This window comes from Alligator sinensis, unplaced genomic scaffold, assembly GCF_000455745.1.
Source record: "Alligator sinensis unplaced genomic scaffold, ASM45574v1 scaffold417_2, whole genome shotgun sequence".
NCBI lineage: Eukaryota > Metazoa > Chordata > Crocodylia > Alligatoridae > Alligator > Alligator sinensis.
Genome location: NW_005842456.1, coordinates 142,066 through 152,466, shown reverse-complemented (window position 1 = coordinate 152,466; position 10,401 = coordinate 142,066). Strand labels below are relative to the sequence as shown.

The 10,401-nt window shown below is 43.0% G+C and overlaps 1 protein-coding gene across 3 annotated transcripts in view; it reads left to right on the top strand.

Moving 5' to 3' along the window:
* PDE7B (phosphodiesterase 7B) overlaps positions 1–10,401 on the top strand; it is a 316,789-nt gene that overhangs the window by 285,730 nt on the left and 20,658 nt on the right. For all 3 annotated transcript variants that reach the window (XM_025212336.1, XM_025212335.1, XM_025212337.1), the window contains one exon: positions 9,733–9,824. In XM_025212336.1, the coding sequence (XP_025068121.1) occupies positions 9,733–9,824 (92 nt within the window). The remainder of the gene's footprint in view (positions 1–9,732; positions 9,825–10,401) is intronic.

Here is a 10,401-nt window from a genome sequence, read left to right as displayed (position 1 = left end):
AAACACAAAGCAGGGGCATGTATCTGGAACTGTGCTCCTCTCTGGAGCAAAGAGGCCTGAGTCCTGGCTTCCCCCATCCCCTCAGTCTGCAGAACGTAAAATCAACCCTCACCCACAAGCACTCTTCGAAAAAACTCGAAAAAGAGACAGACTTACTCTTTTCTTAGTTTTTTTACTTTATTAACAAATCCAGCTTATCAATTAATACATTTAACATTTAAAGATAAATGTTTTATTCTTTTCTTCTCTTCTTTTCAGTCCCTGACAGGTCCTTTATGTTTCAGCTGATGTTATGCTTTGGTGTTTCTTCATCTGCATATAATTTTTCACCCCCTCTTTTTCCCTCAGAACTCTGAATAATATAAATCTGACTGTCTTCAGCTCACCTCTGCTTTTAAACTTTAAGTTTATTTCAAACTTGTTCTTAAGCTTTAGTTCATACAACTTGCATTTTTCTTCAATATTCAACAAAAGTTTCTGAAACTTTCTGGTTTTGGAGGAGAGAAACTCAAAAAAATTGCACCTAATTTCTAAGGAAGCATTTTTCCCCCATCTCATCCACTCTTCTTTTAAAAAATTACCTGAGAAGTAGGAGGTTGTGGTGCCACTCATTGTTTAAAGCAGTGGGGCTCATCCTTTCAGCCCTGCAGACTAATCCATCCTAGCCAAGTATTTTTCTAACCCGCTGTTAAAATTTTCTAATGATGGAGATTCCACAACCTCTCTCGATATCTGTTCCAGTGTTTGACCACCCTCATCTTGAAAAAGTGCTTCCTAATATCACCCTAAATTTCTCTTATTGTAATTTAATGGTGCAATTTAGGTATGTGTCTGCCTACTGTTTGGATCCCGTTATGGTTCAGGCATGAGCTAAGTGCCTCTTTGCTCAGGCTAAGACAGCCCTGGACAGGTGCAGATTTCTATGCACACAGGGTCAGACAGCAAAGTTCCTAGTGCTACTGCGCGCCTCCAGGGCTAGGAAATGCACAGGATGCCACTGACAGGAGGCATTCTTTATTGCAACTTTGGACCTAAGCACTTAACATCCACCTGACTCATTATTTGGATCTAGCCCAACATGATAAGGAAGATTATCATCATTATAATATCTTGCACTTCAACACCATCTATCTTGGAATATTTTGTAGATATTAACTACTAAAATTTCTCCTTTTCCCTCGAACACACAGAATAAAACTGGTAGATTAGTCTAAAAATGAGGAAAAGCTTAGGTCATTCAACATGCAGTTGAGACATGGGTGACTTATGCATTTGTCTTTGTGGTGGTATAAAATTGAAGAACAGGGGAAGACAGAAGGATCATGACTACTTGGAAAGAGAAACTGGAAGCCCAAGGACTGGTCATTAGCTTTTAATAGCCAATACCTATGGAACTAGTAATAAAAGGGCCAGGTACAAAGAATCTAGTTTTTAGTTTGCTCTAGGCCAGGACATGGACAATACACGTGGTACATAGAAATGATCCCAGGACCCATGTGAACAGGGCAGGTGGTTCTGTTAGATGAATTTCCAGATAAAATTTGGCTTTGACATACTACCCTTAGGACTCTGAATTCTCAATTTCATTGACAAATTCTCTCATGGTTTGAACAGGTTGTGCTGCTTCCCTGCAAATGCTGAGTGGGTCCATGGATCCCCGAAGAGTATGAACTCTTTTAGACATACTCATGCAAGCTTCTGGGGAGATATAGGTCCCTAGTCTTGGAGAGAGCTGTGAAGCTCAGTCATAAAGGGCTAAACTGGATAAGTAACAGGGTTCTCCCAGAAGTGTGTGTCAAGACCAGTGTACTACAGTACATCTGTGATGCTGTCCTTCTCTTCATGCAATTCTTTCTAGTTCCTTCTCCTCTGTCCTGTCATCACTCTTACCCTTTCTGTCTGGTTTAATCTCTCATGGTCTCTTCTCATCCTCATCCTCCTCACAGTTGTTCGTGGTTCCCCATCCTCTGTGTGATTTCTCATTGCTCGTCCTTCTCTTCCATACAATCCCTTGTTCTTGTGTCTCTTCTTCCTCCATGTGATCCAACATCTATCCTCCTCCTCCCCCTCCTTTGCATGACCCCTTTCAGTCTATTCTTTTTATTCCTGCCCTGTGTTCCACCCCACCATACCCTATAGAAGCTGAACCTCTGGGGCCTGTGAAGACATATCACCCGGTCCATGGGTCTCCCCACAATTCTGGAAATTTAGCAGCAGGGGGTGTGATGGCAGCTTTGATTGCTGCTCCACTGCTGCCAAATTTCTGGACCCATGAGGAGCTCCATGGGCTGGATGACATGGCCTTGCACACTAAATTGCAACAGGGTGCTGTGATCCAGTGCATGCAGTCACTCCACATCCAGATCCAGGGTCAGGTTGAGGCATGGCTGGATCTGGTGCAGGGGATTGGGTCGTGTATGGGGTCAGGCTGTGATTAGTCAGCATACACAGTCAGATCCAGTGCACCAGACTGTACCCACAGGCCAGCCCCATGCCACTCATCTGGCCCATAGGGCTGGAAGGTTGAGCACCACTGCCCTACATCAAGGTGTTTATGGCACTTCTTTGGATTGTGATCCATATGGTATTAAGTCCCTATTCTAAATCATGCTGAATAGAAGGGATTTGAACCTGAGTCACCCCCATCCCAGTTGAGTGCTCTAACCATGGGGTGTTGCATACAGTGAGGGAAAAAGAAGACCTCTCCATTCTTCTGCAGTGAGCAAATTGTGAAACCCACTGGCAAAGTGTGTGTGTATGTGTGTGTGACCCTTGGAACTCATCTTGTTCCATTTTCCATTGATGATATTGACACAGATAAAAGAAGGGTGCTGATGATGGTTGGAGACATGTTCAATGCAGAGAAAGGCTGGGATACCGTATAGGAAGAACTGGACTACTTGGAGCCCTGTGATAACAGAAAATGGGATTAAATTCATTAGTATGAATACAGGGTCATGCAGTTGGGAACTAATATCTGAAAGTTCTGCTATAAGCTGGGAGGCCACCTGTTAAAAATGTCAAAAAAGAGAAAAACTTTGATGTATTGGTTCAGGGATGGCCAACCTGTGGCACATATGCCACAAGTGGTCCATGCAGCCTCTGTGCCTGGCATTTGGCAGACCAGGGAGGGGACAGGCGGCAAAATGGCAAATAGGGCAGGGGACAAAAAACAAAGCAGCAGATCAGGCATGGAGCACAAGGCAGGAAGCAGAAAACACAGCAGCACTTTGGGCAGGGGAATGGAATTGGAGCGGCACTTGGGGATGGTACAGAGTTAATTCATGGCACTCCTGCCAGAAACGTTGGGCCCACATTAGTCAATCAGAAGATGATAATGAGATGAGTCACCAATGTGCTTTAACCAAGAAAAAGGGTGAATGCAATCCTAGGATCTGTTTCCAGTAGAGAGGTATCCATGGGATATATTTCCAATCTCATTCTACAAATCAGTTTTGAGACCTTGTTGAGTACCTTTCTGGTCACTTACGTTCAAGAATGATTGATTCAAACTGAAACAAGTGCAGAGAAGGACTACTAAGATGACCAGAAGAATAGAGAGACTATGTTGTAAGAAAGAAGTCCAAGAGTTTGATTTGTTTCACTTTGTAAAACAACAATTGAAAAAGAACATTTGGGGAGAAACAGGTAAGAAGAAACTAAAGGACGATATTGGCAGAAGAACAAATCAATACGAATAATTTTAGGTTCTTAACTACTGAAGCAGCAAGGTTCTAGAGCAATCTTCCAAGCAGAGTACTGAGGGCAAAAAGCCTACTTCTGAGACGGAGCTCAGTATTTATGAAAGAGATTAGATGACCTTGGGTCTGCAATAGTAGGAAACTGGCCACGATGTCCTTCCATGCCTGTGCTCCCATGTTCTTACCCCCCTCTAGTGTTGGTCCACATAGAGGACGACAACTTGCTGCATTAGCTGAAGTGGCAGTGGGTTATGTGCAAGGTATAAAAGTTTCAAACTTGCTGATGATTTCTGTGCAGGAAAATATTCCACACGATAGAGTTTTGGGGCATTTAGTTTGCTTTTTAGAAGCAAAGAATTACATACCAACAGTTATGTTAAGAGATATTTTTTTTAAGATACCAAAATCAGGCACTAAACAGGAGAAACTGCAAAAACTAAGGTCGTCAAATCAAACTTAGTGTCAGCTCCCCTGTATTTATACATTATGATATACTTTTTCCCACAAGCTGGACAAACCAGCTCAGGGACTGTTTTAGGGTAGTATAGTGAAGGAAGCTGTTTTTCATAGGCACCGTGCCCCATGCATTGCAGAACTGGAAGGTAAATGACATGGAGCATGAGAGAGAGTGAAAAGAGGATGTTGTGTTTAAGACAGTTGAATAATAGAGTGCACAAACAGATTGTCTCCCCAGATAAGGCGTAGAGTTCCTGATGTGATGCTGGGTAAGTTTTCTAAACTAAGCTTATCACAGGGAGTCCTAAGGCTAGGTACAGACATTCAAAAAGTCCAAGGCAGAAGTGATCTAAGTCATGTGGTTTTCTGTAAGTAGCGTAGTTTAGATTGGTAGCAAACAGAACACATATTCTCCCTTTGGTGTGGAGGGCAAATCGTAGACTGAGTTGTACTATTTTTAAATCAATCTATTTGTGCTGAACTTCTGTTGTGTTATGGGTATAAACTGGTTACCAATCACTTACACTGGTAAAAGTGTAATGTCTGTACCTGGCCTAACTGTATATCCCTCATTTTCTAGATGCCCACTTGAAACCCTCAGGTCTGATTTGCAGAAGTGCTGAGCACTTGCACTGAGGTAAATGGGAGCTGTGCTTTAAACAAACACATTGCTAGATTCATAGATTCATAGATGTTTGGGTCAGAAGGAATCTTAGGAGATCATTGAGTCCGAACCCCTACCCTGGGCAGGAAAGAGCGCTGGGGTCAGATGACCCCAGCCAGGTGCATGTCTAGCCTCCTCTTAAAGACCCTCAAGGTAGGGGAGAGCACCACCTCCCTTGGAAGCCCATTCCAGATTCTGGCAACCCTCACTGTAAAGAAGTTCTTCATAGATTCATAGTGTTTCATAGTGCTTAGGGTTGGAAGGGACCTAAACAGATCATCACGTCCGACCCTCTGCCCCAAACAGGAACGAGTGAGTGGTAATAACACCCCAGTCAAATATCTGTGCAGCCTCCTCTTGAAGACCCCCAAGGTAGATGAGAGCACCACCTCACTTGGGAGCCCAATCCAGCACCTGGCAACCCTAACAGTAAAGTAATGTCTCCTGATGTCCAGCCTGAACCTTCTCTCTAACAATTTGTGGCCGTTATTCCTAGTAACCCCTGGTGGTGCCCAGGGGAACAGAGCCTCACCCAATTCCCGCTGGTCCCCCCTGGTGAGTTTGTAAATGGCCACTAGATCCCCTCTCAGCCTTCTCTTGTGGAGGCTAAATAGATTCAGGCCCTTCAGCCCCTCCTCGTAGGGCCTGCCCTGCTGCCCCCTGACCATGCGAGTGGCCATCCTCTGGACCCTCTCAATGTTGTCCACATCCCTCCTGAAGTGCGGTGCCCAGAACTGGACGCAGTACTCCAACTGTGGCCTGACCAACGCCACAGAGGGGAAGGATCACCTCCCTGGACCTGCTTGTGATGCATCTGTAGATGCTTGACAAGGTGCGGTTAGCCTTACTGACCACTTCCTCACATTGGCAGCTCATCTTCATCCTGGAGTCAACAATGACTCCAAGATCCCTTTCTGCCACTATGTTGACAAGAGGGGTGTTCCCCAGCCTACAGGTGTGTTGCTGGTTCCTCCTCCCTAGATGCAGCACCTTGCACTTGTCTGTGTTGAACTCCATCCGATTCTCATCCGCCCACCTCTGTAACCTGTCTAGATCTAGCTGGATTCGGTCCCTCCCCTCCAGCATGCTCACCTCACCCCACAACTTGGTGTCATAGCAAATATGGAAAGCATGCTTTCCACTCCTACATCCAGACTGCTGATGAAGATGTTGAACAGTACAGACCCCAGGACCATGGCACAGAAGTATAGGAGTGGATATGGGGCTTTTGGGCTGCCCACAGGCCCACCCACAAATTGTGCCCCTCCAGACTCACCCCTGATCCCGTATGTTATTTATTTAAATACACTGAAAAGAAAGTCAAAGAAATGAGGTAGAGAGAGGTCTCAAATCCTTCCTGGAGCAGTAACAAAAAATAAATAAAGAAATAAAGAAGAACAATTAACAATTCTTAAGTTAACTCTTTATTTTATCCACACTTTCATGTGTGTTCTCACAGATCTCTGCTCTTTGTTTTATACTTCCCTAAGCCTTCTCTAGCAGATCTGTGGACTAGAATGCCATGCTTGTTTCCAGGAACTGCTTCCCCCCAACTTAGAAATTCCCTTCATCTTCCCATAACAGCCTGTAAACAAATCGCTTCCCTCAGTTATGCTTTGTCTTCTCTTGATTTCTGATTTCTCATAACTAGCATGAAAAAACAACCCCAAAAATACTAAATTCTCCTGTTACCTCAACATCCCCCAAGGCTGCATGCTCCTTTCATCATAGCTTTTATCACTACCTGTGTCACCCATCTGAGGTCTTAAAGAGATGGTGATCTCCAGGGAAGCTGACTAGACATTGGGAATAAACCAAGATGTATGTAATACAGACAATGGTCAAAACCTATATAGATTTTATAATATATATATGTTCTATTATAGCCATGCACTTCCATGAGGCATTCTTCGGCTTAAAAGAAAAAGGCAGTACTTATGCTTATGGTCCCAGGGTTTTCAGTCACACAGCCTGTTTATATGTTCAGGCTGTGAACAGCCTGATTTAGTCCTAAGAATTCATAGGTGAAAAGCCAGACAAAATGGTTACAGTGTCTTCCTTACATTTAATTTATTTTGCTTACTCAGAACTACAAGATTATAGGGACAGTCCTGATGTGTTTGAACAGCAGTGTGTATTGCCAAAAGTAATCTAAAGGCCCAGGATCTGAATCTGTTAGGTCCGTGGAAGAAAAAGACTTAAATCAGCATCAATACCTCAATAACAGTCTCCTTCAAGTAAGCAGTTACTGTTGGAAAGATAAAACATGTGTATGGTATATTAAAAAGGAAAACAGACTACATTGTACATGATACAGCAAACAACTGTGCTTTCTCATCTGGACATTGTTTCCAGTGTCGGTCATCTCACCTAAAGCACAGTAAAATATAGCTGACATTGTAGAGATCCAAAGAGAGATAGAAGTGATGAGAGGGGTATGATGGAATTACATGCAGTATGATTACACAAAGGAGCATTACATGGTTTGCAAATATGAAGAGCCAAATATGCTTCAAGGAGCTAAAAAAATGAAATCTGATCCCTAAAAGGGTTCGGCTTTGTCTCAACCCCATCCCATAATGAAAAAACAAGGCATCCCTTTATCAGATCAGTGGGCAATGCATTAAAACAAAAATGAAATACTACTTCATATATCCCCTGATTTCACTCTGATTGAAATCCATGGTAAAATGCCCAGTGATATGAATAGCCAAGGACCAGGCCCAGGGCGTACAGTCGACGTGTGGAAGACATCCCCCTAGGGGATCTGGTGTCAAATATTGTGGCTAATTTTGAAAAGGAGGATGACAGTTCTGTGATCATTCTTAATATGTGTACTGAGCAAACTATATTAGTAAGGAAATGAAACCTCATGCTTTAGGGTATAAGGCAGACTATTGGGATGTAATCCTTGCAAATGGAATGCAGAGCCTTTGGGGCTACATCCTGGCTTCCAACACTCCAGCTCCATGTATGAGAAGAGCCTCAATATGAAATTGACAGGATGGTCAGTTGGTTTTGTTTTCTGGCTCAGCCTCTACTGCTAGCAGAGAAAAGCAGTGCTGGAGAGTGTCTTGCCAGTTTCACTTTGAGGTTCAGCTTAGATAAGATTTGCTATGCTGGATCTTCCCACTGCTCCCCCTTTTGTGATAAATAAATAATGTCCAGCTCTTAGTGCTTTTCATGAGGAGATTTCAAAGCATTTTACAGAGGAAGCCAGTATCACTGTTTCCATTTTACAGATGGGGAAAACTAGTGTCATGTCTACAGTTGTGGACAATACTAAATATCTTAAAAGATGGGGCAGTAAATTTTGTAGGCACTTCTGGAATAACTTGATCAACAAAATCTTCCATTGTTTGAGGCAGCTCTTGAGTTAACTTTAATCCTTTCTTTACCAACTCTGGATATTTTTGTTGTCTTACATTTCTTTTTCTTTTCTTTTAACCTGGTCAGCGCTTGGCCTAAATACATTTTGCAAAAATAAGTTCCTCAGACAAATTGTGTGTTGTATAAAAATTATATCTAATGTTGATTTTTTTTCCCCTTCCCGCTGCATTGCCTATCAAGGGACAGAAAAGATGAGGAAAGTATCTGAACAAAACAGGGTAGTAAGCATGGAGTAGCAAGGTGGGAGATTTAGAGCAAAGGATAAAAAAGAAGTAAGGAATTCAGAGATGGAGGCAGCCAAGGAATGGAAAAGGTGGTAGGAGGAAGATATGATAGCAAAACCTGAGAGAGAGCAGGGGGGGAAGTCAGGAAAAAAGAAAAGATAGATGCAGCACTTGTAATATGAATGTGAAAATTAATCATGTGTTTATTGAGGGGATCAATTCTACAGGTTTTTTTTCTGTGCAGCTGATTTAATAAATGCTTTCTGTAAATGTTAGGTGAGACAAAGTATTGTAGATCTCAAAATTGACACTGTGTATCAAGATACTCAGCAGGGGAGAGGACTCTGACCCCCTACAATAAGCCAGTTATCTTTGGGTTATCATTTATAGCATTTAAGGGTTAACCAGACATTGCATGAGATTTTGAGCGTGTGGCTACAGCATCAAGCGTTGCCCACTAACAAAGGCAGGTTATGTTTATTAGCTAGACTAGTTCTAGAACTGGCCCAAAAATAGACTCCGGTTTATAGCAAATTTCCCTTTAAAGAAATAAAAAAAAAAGAATGGTTTAACTTTGAATTAGAATGAAGCAAAATCTTTTAAAATTTTCCTCTGAATTGGAAGTGTCTTGGCCCTTGTAGCTGCCCAGTGAAACTGACATTCTTGTTTCAGTGTTGGCAGCGGCCATGAAATTAACAAAAATGACAGTTCTACCAAGCGGTGGCTCCCAGCTTTCCTGGCTGCTGGGCAAACCCACCGCATGGAAGTTTTCTTATCTCACTGCCAGCCCTACAACCAGAGTGTGAAAGCTGGATAGCAAGCTGGATTCTTTTTGGCTCATGTTTCATCCCACAGTAAAGATTCTTCAGTCATTCAGGACTTATAAATCACGCTGCAGTCAGTGCACATGCCAGAATGTAATCCAGCTTGCTCTTAAATGGATATATGAATTCTTCATTGCTAACAGGAATCAATACAAATCAAAGCTTGGGTTTTACCACTTAGTGACAGACAGGGCTTCGGGGCTAATCCAAGGCCCTGGTCACTGGCAGTGCAGCTGCCCCAACCCTGGGCTAGCCAGCCTGAAATAGGGACCCTGGCATCCTGCCTTCAATTTAGTGAAAGTTGAATATTGGGCTCAACAAACAAGTACTTTTTACAATTAAGCTTGTTTTGCTAGAAAATTTTCAATTATATTTTAATCTATTATTTGATGTTTTGAATACAGAATTTCTGCGCTAAGTACAAGGTACTTATCTATGGTATGCTTGTACTTATTTACCTCTTCTCTCCGCAGAATGTCTCAGTTTTAGAAAATCATCACTGGCGATCCACAATAGGCATGCTTCGAGAATCAGGGCTCCTTGCCCATCTGCCAAAGGAAATGATGTAAGTGCACCCAATGAGAAACATGCTGATGAATTCCACAGAAAACCAGTCACTGGCTTATTTGACTGCTTGATCTAACAACAAGAGCAGAGACCAAGGGACTCCAAGCAAGTTAGGCTAGCCTACTCCCCAGGACGGAGCAAAGCAGAGCAGCCAATTAGTGAGAGAGACATCTGCTCTAGTTCTACCGTAGGGTCATTTTCTAGATATTTGCCACTGTTACCACTGCTGGCGTGTCTTCACCACTATTAGCAAAGGGAGAGGGTCTACCTAAATCATAGGGGGACTTGCAAATTTTTGCAGATTGATCGGTACTTAAAGCTCTAATTCCACGGTCAGTTTGTGGTGGCCCCACCCTTCAGTACTGATTGACAGAGGCCCTGGGTGGGGAGGAGGGATGACAAGGCAGCTGCCATCTTGTCGGCTGTCTTTCTTGCCACCCCAGCAGCCAGCAGCTTCCCCTCCCAGCATTTTTTATTACTTTGTTGTTGTTGTTGCTGTTGATTTCGTGGACAAGCCTGGATTTTGTGGTTTCCGCAAAAACTGCAAATTGAGTAGTTCCCTAGCAATGTGAGGA